A 23,351-nucleotide genomic window follows, 5' to 3' on the forward strand; every position below is an offset into this window, starting at 1 on the left:
CTTAATAAGGAGAGTATATTCAATAAAAAAACTGCTAAATCAATAAATTAGCTTCGATGTTTATTAAAACCCAGAATTTTGAAGAAATTCCGAACTTAAAAACATTCGTTTTTACACACAAATTTTAGATAGGGCCTCTCTATATTAAGGCAACGATATATATGTAAATGTTCAAACTTTGATTGCGTTTTCTCACAAAATTTAAATTTTGAAATAACAATAATAAGAGCAATAATAAATTGGCGCTCACACAATATTTTAGTGTTTGGCCGAGCTTATCCTCCGATTGCACAAAGGGCTGGGACCTTCCTCGCCTACTCCGAATGCGATTGCTATGACGACCGCTATTAAAAAAATTTTTTTCTCTTATTTTTTTTTATGTTAGTCGGAAACTGTGCTCGATTCCAGACCCTGCGTAATGGTAGGTGGTGCACATTTCTAATACAGCGGCCGCTGTGAAATAATTCTCTATATTATTAAATGTACGATATATCTATTTATACTGAAAATATCCTAAAATTTTGGTTAAGTTGTATAACCAAACCATCATCGGATTTTTGTTTCCTCGGGGACACCTAGCGAAATTCCCCGCTTAATAATTTTATTGTACATATATTTTATCATGTAGTGGTAAGCAGTGCGCGCTTTCACTCGTCAGCACCTGTGTTCAAGCCCTGGTCAAAACAATATCACAAAAAATGTAGAAAAAAGGTTTTTTCTTAACAGCGGTCGTCCCTCGGCAGGCAATGGCAAACCTCGGAGCGTATTTCTGCCATGAAAAACAGCTTCTCATAAAAATACAATCGCCGTTCGGAGTCGGCGTAAAACTGTAGGTCCCTCCGCTTTGGGTGACAATATCAAGGCGCACGCCACAAATTGGAGAAGAAGCTCGGCCAAACACTAACTTATGTGTAAGCGCCAATCTATATTTTATCATTATTCTTGCTCTTTTTAATTAACATCTGAGTGATACATTTTTTTCTAAAATAGTGCGTCCTTCGGCCGGCTAGATTATTTCGTATGTGTTGCTCAGTTCAAACGCTACAGAGAATCTGAACCTATAATGATCACCGTCAATTGCAACAATATAATTATCGATAAAATCATCGATCAATATTTCGATAACATCGATCAACATAGGTAACGATAACACAAGGGTAACTACTCAAAGCTGTTTCCACGAAGTATTACAGCTTCAAGTCGGGAGTTGATTAAATGTTAAAATGGAAGCAAAGGTGAAAATTCTCTGGAGTTAAGCTTTCAAATGAAAAAAGTACTATTGGATATAGAACGAATTTGTTGGGTATCTTGAAGATTAGTAAATTCTTTAAGCTACAAAATCTTCTAAAAAGCTACAACATAGGTCACCGTCCGACAGTTATTTATTTGCCTTGCGAGTAACAATGCATCACAGCCGATACGAAGCGAAGCGATACGAGGGGTATTCACGATCCGGTGCATACTGTCTAGCATGGTGCATAGATAGCATGATTGGCTAATTTTGTTGTTGTTTCAACACTTGAAACAACAACAATCATGCTATTTATGCTATCTATGCACCATGCTAGACCATATGCACTGGATCGTGAATACCCGTATTGTAAGTGGGAACATGAAATAAGTAAATTGGTATCTGAGCTGCAATTCAGCATAAAAATAACAAAAGTGGCAATGAAAAGTGACACTGCTTTGCAAGCGAAACAGATGAATGCATATATTTACATACATACATACCCTGTTGGGAAAATCTCAATCTCATCTGGAGCCCTTCTAGTTCGATATGAAAATATTTTGCATGCAAACAATTAATGAACATACATAGACATAGCTTGCTGATTTCTAAGAACTGGTAGTTGCCCCCCCCCCCCCCCAGCTGCATTTTTTCCGATAATTGCGAGCCGGTTCGAAATTCGAAAATGTATATGGCACAAAACTATGGTTTTTCTAACGCTTCTACTTTTTCCGCAATAGCTGAGAGGCTAGAGTTGTGGCGTGCCTTTCCAGAGGTCCTCGGATCGAATCCCGAATTTGAAATTTTAATAAGACAAATTTTATTTATATTTTAATTTGGCACAGTAACTTGTGTTTTGTAATAAAAAAAAAAATCCCCATCAACTTAAGATGAACTTGAACCTGACATTACCGTCGACATATGTATGTATCGTATACATACAACCGAGCAATTTTTAACTTTAAGTAATCTGGCTCTGCGAAAATCCGAAAACAAATATCGCAAATATTGAAATAATATAGTTCGAAACTTTCAAAGTCCTTTTAGTTGTGAAACAAACATTTTTTTAACTAGTGCATGATTTTTCGACACGGTACATATTTAGATAAATTAATGGCTGCGTTTTCACTCACACAAATGTATACATTTCTATTCCCAACCTTTGTGACATTAGCTCGCGCTCAATTCAAAATTGTTGTTTACGTCACTTTGTCAATTGGTGGCGGTGGTGGTCGCTTTGAATGGAGCAAACTGTCTGTCAAGCTTTTGTTTATCACAATTCATGCACCGATTGGTGGTCACTCTTATACATAAAAATATTATCGTTTGTGTGTAACTTTTATTTTTATTGTACACGATTATATAGAAAATCGTGAAAACTATTTTATTTTCGCTGCCTTCTTCCCCTTCATTGAGCTGCGATTTAGTAGGGCTATGCAGCAATTAGTTGATGCCCATATCCGCTGTGTCATTTAAAGCGTACTAACGAACTAATTACTCACATGCTTGTAACGAACTTAACGTACATACATGTACTTGCATATATAAATACATATGTACGTACATATGTACACTGCTAAATCCATAGCGGACAAAAAACAGTGAGTGAAAATCAATGGTCATCGTCTAGTTTGTTGGCACGATTCGGGTTACTTATATACATATGTATATATGAATGGCTATATGTGAGCAGTAATGACAGAACGTGACATCCGTTTTTGCCGTGGAAGTGAGTGCTTAAAAATGTGTCTGTTGCGGAGCATTTGTTTTTATTGGATATCAAAAACCTAAAGCACAGACAGCGGTTGTATGACAATTTGGTCACTTGAAAATACCGTTACCGTTTTTACTTCCGCTCTCAAAAAACTCTTTTGAATTTTTCTACCGAAATTTTGAAAATACGCGCCACATAAAAACAAATGTTGCTGATTTAGAAATGGGGTATAGTCGTTTCTCTGGGTATTCAGTTACTGTTGGACGGCTATGCTCAATCCCTATCAACATGCGGCGAGCAATCGGAGTGTAGTCTTGTGCCACGGCAGAAAGAGAAGAGAGGGAGCTTTGGTGGGGCCTCTCCGACTTATTCGGTTTAAGGGCTCACCAAGGTCTGCAGCGCCTACTCAGCTTTCGACTGCAATCGAGTGCCTGTCTTGCAGCAAGAGGCTCGCTCTGCGGCGCACAAATTTGGTATAGAATTTATGGTTGCGCGGAGACTCCTGCACTTTGTCTCCAGGTTCACCGCCCTCAGTGAGCGAATAGCCACAATCGCCATAAAGACAAATTTTGACAATATCAGCCTAATTTGTGTGCACGCCTCGACGCGTCGAAAGAGAAGGACGCTGTGACAGAATATTTAGTCAGAAAATTCAGACTTTTTTATAACACCTTCGACAACGGAGAAATGCTGATCCATTTCATCGCGGCACGCAATATAGTGGTTAGAACTACAAGACACCAGCATCAACATCCACAAAACCACTTGGGTGTCTACCGATCAAAGAACGTAGAACCAAATTGGTCATATGGCAATAGACGAAGATAGTTGATTACCTCTAAAAATTATTCAAATTGGTTCAGCCGTTCTCGAGTTTTTAAACAACAAACGAACATAACATTTTAATATCTATGGATTTTTGCCCTCGTCCTTTACTACTATGTATACCAAGGCTCCTTAGTATCACCAAACCTTTGTTGGCTGAAAAAACGCCAGCCTGGCCCCTACGCTTGTGTTAGAAGCTTCTGATTCCTTTACAAAATACTTAAACCTTACTTACACTGCTACTTGTATATATTAAATTTTCGCAGCGCTATGCCTAAAAAAAGCGAAAAAATTCGAAGGGATTATCACACTATGCCTTCTACCGATTTTTTGCTGGGTTGACACTTAAATTTAAAATTCTTGAAAAGTTGAGTTAATCAATTTCTACATATATAGTGACCGGCTCATGTAATACCAAATTATCATGGAACTTATTTCTGACACATCTGCCATGAATTAGATCTGTGGAAGTAATGTCTGAATTTGCTCCCAAAAAAATTATGGATGCTAGTAATTTTTCGACATATCTGCCATGTAACCTATATCACGGCTTCGCAGAACCTAAGTCCATGGAAGTCTTGAGGAAAGCCCTTTCGAATAAATAGTAAATTTTTTTATAACATTCCTACGCCATAGAGTTTTCTAGTAGCCAAGTAGTAGTAAAAAGAATAATTTTTCTTAGCTGCCACTAGCATACGCTGCCTCTTACTTCCAATAGTACAATGCAGAAATTTTCTTACGGTGCAGCTGGTCATTTCTCATCTTTCTGTCACTTTCAATTTACTTGTTAAAATGTAATTACTTCAACAACAAGCTTACTTGCCCCTGATTTCAACCAGTGTGACCCGTGTGCACAGAGATGTGACTCGGAGGCACACATGTCACGCATTTGTATGCACATATGTAATATAAAAAATACATAGTACGTGTTAATTTGTGATCACTCAGAAATAAATTTGTACAATTAATCACTAATTAACTCTAATTAATTTTCAGCGCTTCTGAAAGCATTTTTCTTCACTTTTCAAGCCAACGTTGATGAGCACAATAACGAAGTGAATTGTGCATGCCAGGGTTACAATTCGGACATACAACGAGTAATTCATTTGAGTGTTCTCGGCTTAATAACAAGCCAAAGTGTTGCATGTTTAATAGATCCTCCCTCCAAGGAATTAAATAATGCCCAAATATTGAAAAATGTAATAAGAGTATTTGTATGGATGACAAGAAAAGCTGAAAAGTGATTTACATTTACATACATATATGTTTATAATAAAGTTAACTTTTTTTGCCAAGAAGCAGGCAGGCCTTTTCAAGATTTACCACTAGTGGTACAGAAAACTAATTTGGCTTTTTGAAGTGTTTGTGGAATGTGGCGTTAAATACTATACTCCGATAATTTCGATTACGAATTGCCAGTTTTGTACTCGACTCTGCTTATGCTTAATTTGGCTTTAATGGTGTTATGGTTTTGCGCCATTGAAAATTACTCAATTGTAAGAAAAATAATGGAATTATACATACACACTGACACAAATGCACATTAGGCTACATCGCCAAAAAAAAATTTGTAGTTTTTCCGCCGGATTACAAAATTTATTATATTTTCAGACTTCCACCAAAATATTTCGGAAAATATTAAGATTTACGTGAGCTGTGCCGATTTGAAAATACATACCTCCAAAAATGGAGTTTTTTATGAATAAAAATGGTTTCTAAAGGGATTAAAAAAAAACAGTTCATTATGAAATTTTTTACTATTTTAAATACTGATATAGATTTGTGAGCTATAAGTGGAAAGGTATTTTTTATTACTTTCTAAGTCTATAAAGTTTAGTCAAGTTTTCTTAAACCAGTCTTTGAAAAAAGTTCAAAAACAGCATCAAAAATCGCATTTTTAGGATTCCGTTAAACATTTCTTTTACATATTTTTATGCAAATTTTTTAACTCAAACTGTTTTGTCATCTGAGTGATTTTTTGTAAAAAAACTAAAAAAAAATTTTATTGTTATTTTTTTGGGGCATTTTGAAATCGGTCCAGCTCACGTAAATCTTAATATTTTTCCCGAAATATTTTGGTACAAGTCTTAAAATATAATGTGATTCCGTTGGAAAAACAGTACCGATTTTTTTTTTGTATGGGGAGTGATGCCGTCTAATGCACATACATACATATATGAGATATATACATACATATGAACAAAGTGAAATCCACTTGAACTCATAGTAGCCTGCAGCCGCCGCATCTGGCTACCGCAACACGCTTCTGCAGTTAACAATAACGATGAATATGGTTAATTTAAAACTTGAGTAATCATTTCAACTCCATCTCCAGCATTTAGTCAAGCTGTCTGTGTGTTGAGCTTAATGCCCGATAATTATCAAACAAAAAAATATGGAAAAACTACGCTAATGAGGAGCTATCGTGTTGAGTGAAGCTTACACGCATTTGGAATGCTGCTGAATTTTTAAGCCCTAAATTTTTTCATATTATTTTTATTTTTATTTTTTGTTGATGAGTACTCGCTTTCAGCGTGCCAAAAAAATTGACTGGTCACTAACTCCACACAAAAAAAAACATACAAAAAATCACAGAAAAGAAAAAAACAAACAATTCATTATTTTTTTAAATTAGCTGCTCATTTTGTAAGCAACAAATTCAAAAAATACTTATGTATGTATTTTCAACAATTTACGAGCTTTTAAATGCCGCCTTTAATTTGTAGTACGTGCCGCTAAGGAGCCAAACAATCATCAGCAAGAAAACACAATTGAACACAATCGAACACGAAATTTGCATTAATAAATTTGTACATAAAACAAATTTGACGAAATATCGAGACAAAAAAAATATTTGAAATAAATTTATGCAAATTCCATTGATATCATAAATTTTGATTTTTGAATATACTTACGCGCTACTAAATAATTGTGTTTCGCTTTGTTTTGCTGGTCAAGCAGCTACTTAATAAATGTTTGAGCGCAGAAGTCACAGCTGTGTTGATTTCCAATAAAAATGCAAAACAATCACCTAAAAATTCACAAATAATATAGAGATGCAAAACAAGAAATACTGATTAGTAATGAAATTTTCGACTCTCTGTTTTGGTAGCGCTTTTCTAGACACCTCTTTGAAATGTTAAGGCGCCGCCGAAACGCCTCATCAACGAGCCATCAATAACTATCGGCAGTTAAATCAAAAGCAATTAATTTCAGGTATTTAGTGCCAAAGTATTTATGGTTGGAAATAAAATATAAAAATAATTTTGTTTAATGCCACGCCCAATAATTAGTAGTTTTTTAATAGCTGTACAAGCATAGATACAAATTTATGCAGGGAGGCTCCTCGAGATCGCCATTAAATCGAAGCTATGCAGCTTTTTTGTGCGAAAAACGAACCGCACAGCTTCGCTTATAGCTTCATTATTATTCCAATTCCCGCAACGCATAAAAATCGTGTGAAAATCGTTTATCGCTCATCGGTGATCTTGGTCAAAATTAAATTTTTAATTAATTCGTCTTGGTTTTTTCTCTTCCTCATTTACTGATCGTGCGATTTTTTATTCAGCAACATTTTTTGGTAACTGACCTTTTAGCTTTAAATTAAGTGAAGATTCTCACGCATGCGGGTATTTATTTTTTAAATTTATTCAATGCAAAAAAAATTGTATGGGAAACTATGGCCTTGCTTTTCAGCTGATTACATATCTTTCTCTTTTTTTTTTCTTTTGAATTCCACTCGCGTCAGTCTTTATTAATTCATTGTGTATTAATTTGATTTTAGGCAATGGGCCGGTATCAAGAGTTCGATTTCAATAACAAATCCTAAAGTACATATAAATTTGTTCATAAAAGTGATGACCACAGAAAGCCTATGAAATGGGTAAAAGGATTGTAATCGAACTTTTTGCTACAACTAAAGTAAAGATCTTCCTTCTTGTGTTAAGTATCAGTCACTGATTATAATAATTAGTACTTATTAATATCAACGTTCCTAGCCATAAGATATTCAAACATTTAAAAGAACTTTAGCATAATCAACGCAAGGGGTCGATATGCCCTGATCTGTGCCTTACCCCGGCAGGAAGTTCCCACCAGGATGTTGCGCCAGAATATGGAGGATTTTATAAAAATCTGAAAATCCCCGAATGATATCAAAAAAATTTATAACTTCGAAATATCACCCGAAAATCTCTGTAAACATAAATAAGTAGAAAAGTATCGAAAAAAAGGAATCTATAAAGTTTCTAAAAAAATCATAAATTCCGAAAAATCCTTAAATATCTCGAAAGAATTCGAAAACAAGACACATATAAGAAGACACCCCCCTTAAAATGTTTCAAAAAGTTTTGAAAACACTTATCCTTATGTTGTTGACAGTCAGGCGGCTATCAAAGCCTTAGGGTCGGCAATGACTAACTCGATATGCGTTAAAGAGTTCTGAAGATCCCTAAATACCAGCTCTACGCGACACATAATCTGCAAACGTCGAGAGACTGACTAGAACAGCTACCAACAGTAGGTGTCTATTAAGGCTTTCAAAACCAAACGTAAGGCTTCTTACAGGAATACTAACGGGACATCGGACCACTGGCCACATGGCCGGCAGGTTCTGATCCCTGCATAACGATTTCTTTAGAAACTGCAGGCATGAGGAGGAGTAATAATCTGTCCAACACTTCCTTTGCGAGTGTCCAGCACTGCGAGGAAAACGCCTCAAGTTTCTTGGAGACCATTTCTTCGAGAACCTGTATACCTTGGGGATAGCTCCTCTGGAAGGACTGCTAGGATTGGCCAGAAAATCAAAATGGTTCGAAGACATGTAGGGATAGGCTTGGGGTAACTCCCCATGGGCATCGCAATGGGCCTTCGCGGCCTCCGAGCGAACTCTTCGCAGAGCTGCCCGTTTAACCTAACCTAATATAACCTATCCTAAATTATCTCGAAAGGTCACGAAAATCAGACGAAAATAAGAAAACCCCCCTTCACATTTTCAAAAATTTTCAAAAAGTTTTGAAAACATTGAAAAGTCCCGATAAATGTCGGCAAGCTCAACAAAATCCCGAATACATATTTCGAAAGATATCTAAAATCTCGAAAAACTACTTAAAAAATCAAATTTGTGGATTCATTTTTTTTTTAATTTACACAAAATTGTATACTCGATATGGTTTGGTAAAGAATAGTCTACTGTATAATTGTGTGGCATATATTTGTGAAAAGCGCTATATATATATGTATGTAAGTTTCTGACTTTTTGATTCTGTTTTAACTTAAATAAAAATATGTTTGGTTTACTAAAGAAAGTTGTGAATCATTAAGATTAATTTATCTCCTCATACTGTGCTTGACTTCTTACTTACTTAATTGTGGAAAAGTAATTTGTATGTATTTAAGTCAAAAAATTTGCTCAACTATAAAATATGACCACGTCAAAATGTTAACACATAGCCGCTTTTATAAATGGATTGTAGAAAAAAAAGGCCACACAAGGTGGTAAAAAGTGACCGCTGAGAAAACAAATTAAGCCAAACTTTTAAAACTGGTCGCGTTCGTTGCTGGGAAGATCCAAAAACGAAAAATAATTGTTGTAGAAGCTGAGAAAATATTACTTTTTAAATGGTCTTTACGACTTTTGTTGAGTTGCTGCTTCGCTTAAGAAGTTCCAATTTTAATGGAGCTACTGAGTTTAAGTTCCCAAATGTATGTACATATATATGAGTATTATTACTTTTAAGCTGGAAGCTTACTTAAAATTCATTAAATTGTCAGATTGAGAAAACGGCAGCCAAAATAATAACATCCATATGAGTTTCAGCAACAGCATCAGTAGCTGAGTAGTGAAATTGTTTTGATGAGAGAGCTGTCAAGTGACAAATGCTGTCAACAGTATGTACACACATACATATAACCGACTGAAAAAAACATGTGCCTACACACTTCCGCACACATGTATGTGCTTATGTACGTACAATGTATACAGTATATACATTAGGGAGGTCCAATGCTTCTACAAAAAAAATGTATTATTAAAATCAGGGCTGCAAACCGGTTTTGAGCCGAATCGTCGCTGTTTTTCGGGCTTCGAACCGAACCATTTTTATTTTGAAATGCCAAAACCGAACCCAAAGCCACTCCAAAAATGTCTCGGTTCGTTTCGAAATCCACTTGTTTAAGCATTTTTCAAATTTTGTAATATACAACTTTGTCAAGAAATGCAACCCTATGGTAAAATTGCAAACATTTTTGAATGTGATGGCATCTATGTGAGTCATAATTTCGTCCATATAAAAATTGCTTGAAATGTTTTTATATGGAAGAAAATGCATATAAACGCCAGCAAGAAAGAATTCAAATCCGGGAAAATATTGCCAAAAATCAACTTAAACCTTAAAAATTTTTTCTAAAATTCTTATTCAAAAATTTGCAACTTAGATGAAACTTTGAAGAATTTTCAAAATTTTTTCACAAGGTGTTAAACTTGGATTTATTCAGTTTTAGTTGGACGGCAAACTATGCTAAAAAAGCCGATCTTAAACAAGCAAAAAAATATATAATATATAAAATATATTTCTCCATTACTATAAATGTGGATGTTTGAATTTGATTTCAATAACAAAGCCTTTTATTTTTATATACATAGATTTGTAAGAACCGTATACCCATGAACCGGTTGCTGAACCGGTACAAGATTTTTCTAAGCGGTTCAAACCACCGAACCGAACCACACCGTTTTTTTTTTTTTGGAGTGGTTTGCAGCCCTGATTAAAATAAATAATAGATTGTCGCTTATACACTTAGTGTTTGGCCGAGCTTCTCCTCCGATTTGTGGCGTGCGCCTTGATATTGTCGACTCCGAACGGCAATTGTATATTTATGATAAATTGATTTTCATGGCAGAATACACTCGGAGGTTTGAACTTGCCGCCCGAGGGGCAACGAGTATTTGAAACAAATTTTTTGTTTATTATATTTTGATGTTGGTCGAAAACTTGGCTGGAAAATGTATTATCCCCATAAAAAACATATTGAGGTTGTTCACGCTTGCCTGGTTATCAGCCTATTTGGTTATGTGGTTATATTTTTTATTCAGTTTACAACAATAAAATATACTACACAATAATAATTTTTAACCAGATAACCCGATAACCAGACAAGCGTGAATAATCTCATTGAAAACTTAAAAGACCCGGCGGCAGGGTTAAGAGTAAAGAATATACGGGTCTCCTTATTTTCCATTTTCTATAACTCATTTGTATCTTTGGACCGCCCTAATGCCCATATGCACACTTTCTTACAATAAAGAGCTATTACTTTTTCGGTACACGGAGAAAGAAATGATGTATGGCACAGTTACAAGCATCTGTTTGTTTTGTATCACTCCTATTTGGCGGTTTTGAATGAAGCGTGAATAAGCTTTTGGGATTAACTAAAAGACTAAACACTTTTCAAAAACATACCTTAGTAGCGATGAACAAGCTTTTAATGGTTTCTCAAAATTTTTACTAAACGAGGACATGAAGATAACAAGTTTTGGCACACAAAAGCAGTTATTGTTTAACGGCTAAAAAAAACTACACAATCTGTTGGAATGCAAAAGCTTGCCATTGTGTTGCTACTATTTTTTTGAATTTTTTTTTTATTTTTGGATAGATGCTTGTATTTATGAAGTTGCGCGCAATTCCCAGCGTCACAGCTGGACGGCTGAACAGAGTGGTGGTCCAAAATTGTATGCGAATGAGTAATGTATTTGACAAAAGACGCATTTGACGTGGGGTCAAAACAACAGCCGCGGCTATTCACTATTTCACAGATACGCATAAACATATGTATGTACATACAAACATACAATAAATGCCAGTTTTTTTTTTTTGTATAAATGCGGGCGCGTCTTTCTCGCACTCCCTACCCGTAAAATAGTTTTTCGTGTTTATTTATTGTTTTTTCTTGAAATTTTATTTTGCTTTTTTTTTGAGCTGACCCGCGTCGAACTTCAACCATAAAAAACATTTGACTGTGTAGCAGACACAATGTACGAGTATGTGCATATCTATTACTTATCCAACGCCAGAGCCACTCATTCTGTCAGTCACTATGCCAGTATGTGAATACAAAATGTCAGTTTGCAATTAATTTTTTTTTTTTCTTTGCAACCAAAAAAGTCTTTCCGAAATTCAACGAATTTTGTTAGTTGAATTTGCGCCTGCAACTTTTTTAGTTAGTGTTGCTTTTGCTCTGTATTTTGGCCGCTTATCGCATCATCGCTATGTTCATCCATTCGAAATGCTGGAATCATTTGTTTATCCGAGCACTTCACACCAATTGAGCTGCTTTTGTTTAACTTGACTGCTGATTGGTGGGCGTTTCAAGAAGATTGCATGTGGGAGCCTACGAGTATATGTATGTACATTAGGGTGGTCTTTAAAGCCAAAAGAACGATTTTGTCCAGTCTCACCCCTTCAATTGGTAACACCACTATCATAGATATCGCATATAAATTTTGGTCCCCATTAGATACGGTTAAGGCGTGTCGCATAGGGGTCAAAGGCCAGATGCCTCTAGGGACTAAAAAAAAAAGTTTTTTCATTTAATGCCCAATATTGATACTACTAAAGTCGAGGATATCACCCATAAATTTTAGTCCCGATTGAAGTCGGCTATGACGTCCTCATAGGGTAATCTGAACTTTGACCCCTGTGCGATACGCCTTAACCGACTTCAATCGGAACCAAAATTTATATGTGATATCTTCGGCAATGATAGCTTCGATTTTGGATATTAAACGAAAAAGAAAATATTTTAAATTTTTGAGTCTCCATAGAGGAATCGGAACTTTATCTCCTGTGCGACACGTCTTAACCTTCTCCAATCGGGACCAAAATTTATATGTGATATCTTCGGCTATAGTAGCATCGACGCATGGGTTGAGGCTTACAAAATCTGATGTACAAATCTGCTCCCTAAATTTAAGGCCCACCCTAATGTTGATACATATATATATATGCGGTTTGTTCCACGAAAGCTGAAAGGTGTAGAAGAATTTTTGAATGTTTGAATTTTAAAATTAAAGTTTTATCGAGTATTTAAAAATCTGATTGCTGTTTCCCAAATAAACGAAATTCTCTACTTTTGCGAAATTTTAACCGTCAACAGTGACGTGTAGCTTTTATCCCTGAAAATATTATTAGCTGTTTATAACCTGGTATCGGGTTATCTGGTGATAAATTATTATTCTCTAGTGTATTTTATTTCTTTACACTGAGTTTAAAATATAACCACATAACCGGATAGCCTGATAACCAGGCAGGTGTGGATACCCCAATTATTTTCACTTTTAGTCCATTTATCGTGAGACGGTCTAATGTGCATAGTTTATTTAGATATATATATGTTACATATGCATATTCTTCTACATACTGTACATACATAAGTACATTCAAAAGTTCCTGTTTCATTTCACTTTAAAGTGTTTATAAAGAATAGCAAATGTAGTGATGTCAGCATTCCTTCAGATACTCTAGTTGAAAATGTTTATTTATTTTGTCTGGGTTTTTCTTAAGACTCCAGCTTATAGTACATACCTACATATATGCATACGTACATATGAACATTAGGGTGGTCCAAAATTATATTTTCCCAACAACCCCCACAACTGAAAAATATCGAAAATAAAGAAATGCGTGATTCTTAATTTTGAAATCGCTTAAGTTAAAAAAGTTGAAGTGGAAATATGAATTTAAAGTAATGGGGTTGCACTTGCCCTCAAAATTTGTGCTCGATTACTCAAAATGGAAGCGATTTTGAGATGATCCTCAACACAATCTACAAAAATACTACTTTGACGAGAAAAGAACGAAGTTGACAAAATCTGTACATATAATAAAATTTTAATTTTAACCTTTAATAGGTTGATGTCTGTATATTATAGATATTAAAAAAAAATAATAAGGGTACTCATTTAACAGCGCAAAACTCTCGCAAACTGGGCAAACTGTGCAATTTAAACCCTCGCAAATGAAATGTCAAAATTTGTATGGAAAGCCATTTGCACAAAAAGGAAACTTTTGCGCGGCAATTTTGTAGCGCAACTTTGCGCATTGTGCTGTACAATCCTCAATCAGCTATTTTGTTTACATTCATTTTGGTTTGTGCTCAACGCTTTTTCGAAATAACTGCGGTAAAACATAAATATTTGCTCAAATTTGAGTTTCAATTGTTCAACTTTATAAATTAAGTAAAGTGAAATAATTAAATGTCAGAAATTGCATAAAATATAAAATTGTCCTCATGAAACACATGGCGCAATGTTGCCCAATTGCCCAAATATGAAACTTGCACGTGTATATGAGTACCCTTAATAATATGAAGGATCTTTATTAGGCCAACAAAAGCCAAGTCAACAATTTTTAGAATCTTTGTCTGTCTGTCTGTATGTTTGTTCGCGCATCACTCGAAAACGAATGCATGGAATTTAATGCATTTTGCACCGATGTATTGCTAGCGGTCTAACATAAAATATAGAAAGAAAAAAATTAGAACTTTGCCACGTGTTTGAAAGTTGCAGCTTGAGTAAATTGATTAATTAAAATAAATATTGCAATAGGGCTGTCAAAAGAAAGAGGTTTAAAAAGGCTTATAGCCAAACATTTTTTTGTTGAAGGTTGCCATCTGTTTGAAATGTTTAATTTATTTTAATTGATAAGATGAACTGAATATTGCAATATGGGCATCAAAATGAAGAGGTTTAAGAAGTTTTACTGCCGGAAATATGTTTGAGTAGGGTTGCCACCTTTTCAGAAAGAATACCCCATATGTATTTTGCTCTGATCGCCACACTTACCCAACCGACCAACCCTCACCAAAAACGCCGCTGGGTTGGAGAGTTACTTCATAGGAATTCTCATTATGAAAATGTTAAATATTTTTTCCATCCCAATAAAATTTGATTTGCATGGCCAGTGAGTACCTAGTCTTGCGGTCATTAAATGTGAAATTATTTAAGCGCATTCATACTCATTAATTAAACTAGAACTTGCTACTTTCATTTAAATGTTATTGGTAACTATTCGTCCGAGTAATAATTTAAATTAATAAATTTATACTGAGTGTTGTATGTATACATATGTACATTAGACTGCATCACCCCCCATACAAAAAAAAAATCAGTACTATTTTTCCAATGGAATTATAAAATCTATTATATTTTAAGACGTCCACCAAAATATTTCGGATAAATATTAAGATTTAAGTGAGCTGGTCCGATTTGAAAATACCTCCAAAGATGGAGTTTTTTATGAATAAAAATAGTTTCTTAAAGATTTTTTTTTTTGAAAAAATCCCCTCAAATGACGAAACGGTTTAAGCTTAAAAAATTTGCGTAAAAATATTTTTTAAAAATCAAAAAAAAATTTTGAACGTAATCGTAATAATGAGATTTTTGATGCTGTTTTTTAACTTTTTTCAAAGATTGGTATAAGAAAAACTTGAATAACTGAGCCTAAACTCTCCCGATTTAGACTTGTAAGATATCATTGGAAAGGTATTTTCTCACCCTTTTTATTTCTTTGCTAATAAACTCATTCAAAGGATGAAAGGGAAAGGTAGGATGAACGAATATCATTCAAAGTTGAATTAAGATGTGTTGGTATTTGAAAAAAAAATATTGGGACACGAATGAGTTTTTTTGCACATAAATGAAAATAGTGGGAAAATACCTTTCTACTGAGATGCCATAAGTCTTAATCAGAATAGTTTTGGCACAGTTATTTAAGTTTTTCGTAAATCAATCTTTGAAAAAAGTAAAAAAACAGCATCAAAAATCACATTATTACGATTGCGTTGAAAAGATTTTTAAATATTTTTATGCAGAATTTTTAAGCCTAATTGTTTTGTCATCTGAGGGCACTTTTTTCAAAAAGTTCTTTAAGAAACTATATTTATTCTTAAAAAACTCCACTTTAGGAGGTATTTTCAAATCGGTCCAGCTCGCTTAAATCTTAATATTTTTCCGAAATATTTTGGTGGACGTCTTAGAATATAATAAATTTTGTAATTCCGGTGGAAAACCGCAACTTTTTTTGGTGATACAGTCTAATATACATATGTATGTATGTTCGTGCATATGTGTCTTCCTTTTGCATTTTTGAATTTTTGCACACAATTATGACTGATTGATGAACTCATGCATATGAGGAACATACAAAGATACATATGCAAATTAGGTTAATCTATCTTTTGAATGTCATTATATTCGTAATAACTCATCAAGAGCCTATTTTCCAAAAAAAAAAAACTATGCTAGCAATTTTGCCATTCGCAGTGTGAATAACTAAAAAGTGATTTAGAAATGTTTAGTTGACAGCCTCTCCTTTCCAGATCTTCCGGGGCGTTGCTAAAGGCAACGATTTAGAAAACAAGTGAGCTAACTCGCTCTTTTGCGCTGGGGGAGGCCCTATTCCATTCCGCCACGACAGTTCTGCCGCTTAGCACGCGGGACATTTTCCATACTACGTTGTACTTAACTCAGAGCTTACCCAGCATCTTTTCGATCGCCTGAGGTGGCATATTATTAAAGATTCCCGAGATAGTCAAGGAACGGAATATCGATACCGTTATCACCAATTAGGTGCTCGCGGACTTGGTTTCTCCAAAACTGTAATTTTTCAGTGTAGAGAAGTACTCGCTCCATAATTTAAGAGTGCTTTGGACATCTGTCACCAGGTCACCGTTCTTATTTTTACAGCAGCTCGTCTCGATCTTAAAACCTTGAGTCAGTCGCAGAACCTTCGAGAAAGAAAAAGCTTTGAACTTATTTCCTGTCGAACAGCATCTCCAGCTGTTGTTTCAGTTGGCACAGAAGAGAAGAGACTGGCATGCTCTAATGGACACGGCGGTAGCAGCGACAAACAAATAGAATAAAGCAGTACAAAAACTTGTTTGTTCTTGGTTTTTTTATGAAGTTGAACATTTTAATATCAAACTGCTAGCAATTAACAATAATATTTTTATAAACGCTTTGATATTTACGACTAAAGTTTAGAGAAACATAATTTTTTATTATCAGCAATTAGTAATTTAATGGCGCAATAAAATCAAGTCTATGTATAAACATGTTAATGCTTATATGTATGCCTTTATTAATGTTTGTATGTACGTATTTATGTATGTTATTTAACCTGAGCTTGATTGAAATATATTATTTTCTCATAGTATTTAGCAATTTAATAATGACAAGCAAAATATGTACCTCCATCAACAATGTAAAATGATCTCACGCCAATGTATAATCCGCTTATCATTTCAGATTGACAATACCATTGTGCAGACAGTTTTGAAATTTTAAGGCAATCAAAGCAAGTGGCAGGCGTAAACACAAAACAAAATGTCCAATAAGCCATACAGTGCGATTAGTATAACCAATTGTGGCTTAGATGACCCACAGGTAATTGACACATGATCGATTACAAAGTCCAACTAGAGTAATTTAGTTGTATTTTTGTATTGCAGAGTGAGCTGGGTGCCGCCTTCGCCAACAACAATATTGGTGATTTTCACATAGCGCTCGATAAAGGCGCGAATCCGGCCAGACCCGATGACAAACACATGAGCGTCTATGAGTTGGCGCTAAAAACACATGGACGCGCTGCTTTTGTGGAAGAATGCTTGAGGCGTGGTTGCAGTCCAAATCATGTGAGTGGTGGAAGGGCTAGAAATATATGATACTGTAAATAGCAGGGCAATTCGTGCGATTGTCGTTAAACTCACCACAGTCTTTCGTAGGACAATTTCAATTCTGGTGACTACCTTTCAAGCTCTTTTATGTGTTTCGAAAGACTCATTGAAAGATCTGCTAACGAGAAGATTTTAGCGTTATTCTGTTTGTCTTTGGCAATACCTAACGTTTCTAAAAATTTAATGAAATTAAAAAATTTTAATATTTCTTTTCTTTTTAAAACAATACTAAACTATAAACTAAAAATAAAATATAAATTAAAATAAATTTTAATTAACTGAAGAACAAAATAATAAAATATGTTTCAAAATATTAAATGGTATTCAAAAGGTAAAATCAAAAATTTAAAAAAAAAAATTAAAAAATTAAATGAAATAAAACAATATACGTTCCTAAGAATTAAATAAAATTCAACAAATTTTTTCTTTATAAAGTATGTATTATAATCTAAACATTAAAAGCACATTAAATAGCAAAAAAATAAAATAAAATAACTCCCAAAAAATTACAATAATCAAAAAATATTTTTTTTTTTATTTAGGATAAAATGTAAAACTTCAAAGTTAATTTAATTAAAAAATATATAAATAATTACAAAACAGAAAAAAGGTCAAATAAGTTCCTAAAATTAAATGAAATTTATAAAATATTTTTTCTGTGCAAAATAATAAAATCTGAAAATTAAATTAAAAAATATTTAATTCTATCTTATCTATATCTTTCTAAAAGATATAAATCGAAAAAATAAGAGAAAATTACAAACAAAAAAGAAGAAATTTTATTAAAAAATAAACAGAAAAAATATGAATTCCTAAAAATTAAATGAACTTACAAAAAAAAATATCTTGCTTTTTAATAACATAAGACCTAAAACTTAAAAGAACTTTGAATAAAAAAATTAAAACTGATTACACAACAGAAAAACTAAATAAAACAAGTTCCTAAAAATTTCACGAAATTAAAAAATATATATATTTTTGGTTTTTAAAACAACAAAATCAATATCTTTAATTAAAACAACAAAAACTTTTAATAAAGGGAGAAAAAAATTTCTGAAGATTACATTAATTAAAACAATAAAATCTAAGAATTAAATTTAAAAAACTAAATTTAAAAAAATCAAAAAGGCTGTTAATAATTAAATAGCAACTAAAAAACTTTTGTTTTTAAAACTATAAAATTTAAAAATGAAAAGAAAATAAAAAAATAAAAATTAAATAAAAAATTCGAAAATACAAATGTTTTTTTTTAAATCTAAAAGTTATTAAAAAAGAAACAAAGTTAAATTTAAAATTTTATATAAAAAATAAGTGAAATTTAAAAAATGTATATATTTTTCCCTTTACAACAAAAAAATATAAAAATTAAAAGAATATGAAATTTAAAAAATAAAAGAAAATTAAAAAAAGAACTACGGATCTCTCAAATGGCATGCGATTGCTTTGGTCACTAGGTCATTGCGAGTGTTAGAGCAGCGTGAGCAAAATGATAACACAAGTGCTTTCTGTCAAAAAAGCTTTTCTCCATGAGAGTTGGCAAAAGAGCTTGTAAGACTTTCGCGACAGATAAAAAAGAAAATCTTTTAAACCATATCGCCAAAATTGCCCTGTCAGTAGAGCAAAGAAGTGATATTTACAAATGTATACAAGAAGCTTTCGGTTCTAATTTCCCTACACGCTTTTCTTTTCAATTACAGCTAAATCAACACTGGAAGAAGTCAGCCATCAGTTTTGCCGCCGATTCTCGCGATCCGCAGATTATAAGCGCACTTCTGCGCAGCGCGGGCGTGGACGTTGATCGCACCTATGCAAAGCTGACGCCACTCAATTCACTAGCCAAAAATCTAGCGGCCGACAATCAAAGCGATGTCAGCGCTTGCATAAAACTCTTGCTCGACTATGGCGCTTCTCCGAACAAGCCCGATGATCGCGAAATGACACCGCTCAATTATGTCTTAAAGAATCGCAAAATCAATGCGGAGACGAAGCGGGAACTGGTACAACTTTTCACCTCTCTACAAGATCTAGACGTGGACAGCTTTCGTGACGGTGAAGTGCGCGAATTGCTGCGACGCGACTACCCTGAAGTGATTTTGCCACCACCACAAGCGAGCGGTGCGGACGTCAGCTTCGAAAAGCTAATTTCACATTTGCGCAACGGCGACGAAGAGAAGTTCGTGCAACAGCTGCAGTCCTACGAACGTCACATGTTGGAAAAAAACAATAACACTAATGAAGTGCAAGAGCAGAAGCTCCAACTATTTATGGAATCGGTCAAGCGGGGCACGCATGAAGCATTCGATACGCTGCTAAGACACGACGTCAATATTAATGGCGTCAAAGATGGCCAAACACCCATACAGCTGGCTGCCATTTGGGGTAACTGGCGCGCACTGAAAGCCTTACTGGCGCTTGAGGATCTAAAATTACGTCGCCAAGATCAGTTATTAATCACCACTATCGGCCACTTGGACGACGAACCCTTGCATGATTTCGTTAACTACCAGAAATGTCTCTACATTCTACTGAATTCAGAGCGCATCGATGTGAATGAATCTGACCCCAGTGGCTCCACACCGCTCCACTACGCTGTCAAGTATCGTAACCGTTTAGTTATACAAGAGCTGTTGCGTCATGGCGCCTATATTGGTATGCGAAGCGCTTTCTCCGACCTACCCATCGATGGCATGCACCCTGAAGTGCTGGAGGAACACTTTGACAGTTGCATTACCACAAACGGTCGCAAACCTGGCGACAATGACTTTGAAATACTAATTAATTTTAAGAATCTCATACCACATCCCACTTCCGGTCATGCACAGAAATTGCGCGCGCAAAACTTTCGCGAAGAGATGCCACCAATCGCTTTTATCGCGGAGTCCAAAGAGCACCGCCATCTACTTCAGCATCCACTCATCACCAGCTTCCTGTTCCTCAAGTGGCATCGTCTTTCGGTCATCTTCTACATCAACTTTCTACTCTACTTTTTCTTCGCTCTGAGTATAATAATACACACAATTCTTAAGTTTCGCGAGAGCGAGCACGAAGCAGTTACCGTGCTGTTTGGTCTGTTCTCATGGATCGGCATCATTTACCTGCTGGTGCGCGAGATAACACAATTTGTTCTGGCGCCTTTAAAATATTTCCGCTCCCCAACTAATTACATGGAAGTGGCGCTCATCATACTCTCCATAATGACTTGCACCGAACCGAGTTATAATCGCGAGACGCAACGGGTAATCGCCGTTTTTACAATACTACTCGTGGCACTGGAACTTTGCTTGCTAGTTGGCTCTTTGCCTGTACTCTCCATATCTACTCACATGCTAATGTTGCGCGCCGTTTCGAAGAGCTTCATCAAGAGCTTCGCACTCTATTCGATCTTTGTAATAACATTCAGCTTGTGCTTCTACATTCTATTCGGCAAGCCATCGGAGGGGAGTGAGGTGGACGCAGCGAATGGTACGGATGCCGCAAACTATGGTGGCGAGTTCAATAAGTTTGCCAACCCCTTCACAGCGGTCATCAAGACAATTGTGATGTTGACTGGAGAATTCGATGCTGGTGACATTGAGTTTGATTCACTCTACAGCTACTTGATCTTCTTAATGTTCGTGGTATTCATGTCGATCGTGCTTTTCAATTTGCTCAATGGTCTGGCTGTTAGTGACACACAGGTGAGTTAGTGGAGTCTGATAACCCGATATTTGAAGGTCATTCGTGTACGTACGTATTCTAAGGGTAGTGTCGTTGATTAGTACCGAAATCGATCATATATACAATACTGCTTACTCTGGCCCAAGGAGAATTTTGATACCACTGGTTGAGAATCCTCGTAAATTCGATAGAAACTTTGGACTCTATTCTGTTATATTTTAAAATTTTAAAAGCAGCTTGGCTGTCGGAATATATGGTGATAGTCCATTCTCGAAGGGTGGAAGTGTGAGCCGACAGTTGACTACAGTAAATCGCACTGTCCATTCATTCGTTTAACTTGGAATCATCTGTCTACATATGTAGCTGTCGACTCTGGGTTTAGGTGTGTGGCAACTTCGCATCCGTTTCTCTTTAGGATTCTTATGGGGAATTTGTTGTCCGGCAACGCCACAGCCGGCCATAAATTCACCATAGAAATCCAGCGGTATAAGATTTAAGATTACTTCCAGATATTTTATCTGGTGGCTAGTGCTCGCGTGACAAGCATAGAAGGCGTCTTCAGTACCCGTTCCAACTTGGCTCTGGCCAAAATCTTGTTTAACGCCGGCGACAATAAGGTGACCGCGTAGAAGAGATGTGTCTTACTGCTGTGTGTGTACAGCTGTGTACATCTAGTGTACTGTATAAATATATGTATGTGGTTCTTTTCCCCATTCATTGAATATGTAAATATTTTGCTTCCTCTTTGTTTCCTTTATTCCCAAGCGCGACATAAGGCATCTACTACGACTGTTCTTCTGCATGTTTCGCGCGGTCGACCGTGTCGATTCCATTACAAGGACTTCTTTGCATACTTCCAGATGTCAAAGGGCTCTGTGCTAGTATTTCTGAGATGATTTTAGGCCAAAAAGTACGGAGACTCATTCAAAGACACCTGTTTATGAAAACTTGCAGGCGCCTGGTTATTGCAGTAGTGAGTTTCCAGGTGAAACTGGCACAAAGCAGTACCCAGAACACATTAAACCTGAAAAGCCTAAAATTTTAAAAGATGGAACATGTCACCACAATACATGGCTAGCATACCTAGAACCTTGGTCTTATTAAAGTTGATCCTCATGCAGGCAGTCTTAGCTTATCTGTGTAGCGCATGGCCAATTTTAGACACCAAATTTAGATACACCAGGATACAGCGTAGTTAATGTGACCACCGAAGCCTGCAGTCGGAGGGTGGCCTCATGCTAGCATCTAACACCTGCCCAAAATCACTAATTATTTTCCTCTTGTTCTACATTTTTGAAACCCTGAGTTCAATTAAGTAATTGGGTTTCATTTATTATATTCGTATTTATACAATCAACTCTCTTTAACCGACTTCAAAAATGGAGGAGGTTATCAATTCGTCGGAATACCAATTTTATTTTTTAATTTTTTTTTTAACTTTGGACCACGTTAACCTCAGAGATTTCATGAACAAATTAACGGTACTCTTATGAGAATTGAAGTCAATTTTGTTGTTTGCTTCAAAATTACTTATTTAATTTTTATTATTTCTTTCTTTGAACTATTTCCAAGACCTCTACTTTAGGCAACATTTTTCCCTTGTTCTCTTCCCACAGGCCATTAAAGCACAAGCCGAATTGAACGGTTCCATTTGCCGCACCATTCTACTCACACGCTACGAACAAGTTTTGACCGGACGCTCCGGACATGCAAGTTTTATCATTACACACGAACCCTTCCGCACCATATGTCGTCGTCTGATGAATCTCGATTCCAACTATATTGTAGGCCGCCAAATCGCTATACTGCCGAACGATAGCAATAAAGTTTTAGTTGGTACGTCCAGCGGTAATGAAGCTGTTGAATTGAAACCCGATTTGTCGCGAACAAATGGAGTGCGCAACTCCAAGACAACATTCCTGCCATTGAGCGAGGAAGATGGCAGTGATCACAACAAAAAGTTGCTTGATGCACCCGTCTCTTTCCTACCCTGCTGCTGTGCCTGTATAACCGGCAAGTGCTCGGAAATGGATAGTCGCACAGTGAAGCTGGCAATCGCAGTGATCGAACGGAAGACAACAGTGCAACAGGACAAAATGCGCGGCGAGAATACGGAGAGGCGGTTGAGAAATATTGAAGAGCGATTGGCAGAGATGACGCAGCTGCTTCATAAATTAGCTGCGGAGTAATATA

At 35.6% G+C, this 23,351-nt stretch overlaps 1 protein-coding gene across 2 annotated transcripts in view; it reads left to right on the plus strand.

The window, feature by feature from the left end:
• LOC118742831 (transient receptor potential cation channel protein painless) overlaps positions 1-23,351 on the plus strand; it is a 41,833-nt gene that overhangs the window by 18,093 nt on the left and 389 nt on the right. Inside the window, exons 2-5 of one of the 2 annotated variants that reach the window (XM_036475216.1) lie at positions 17,074-17,211; positions 17,277-17,459; positions 19,199-21,178; positions 22,775-23,351. In XM_036475216.1, coding sequence (XP_036331109.1) covers positions 17,152-17,211; positions 17,277-17,459; positions 19,199-21,178; positions 22,775-23,347 — 2,796 coding nt within the window. In that variant the 5' untranslated portion in view covers positions 17,074-17,151 and the 3' untranslated portion in view covers positions 23,348-23,351. The remainder of the gene's footprint in view (positions 1-17,073; positions 17,212-17,276; positions 17,460-19,198; positions 21,179-22,774) is intronic. The other variant, XM_036475217.1, reaches the window with a different exon arrangement.

This window comes from Rhagoletis pomonella, unplaced genomic scaffold (assembly GCF_013731165.1).
Source record: "Rhagoletis pomonella isolate Grant_MI unplaced genomic scaffold, Rhpom_1.0 Rhpom_scaffold_00007, whole genome shotgun sequence".
Lineage (NCBI taxonomy): Eukaryota > Metazoa > Arthropoda > Insecta > Diptera > Tephritidae > Rhagoletis > Rhagoletis pomonella.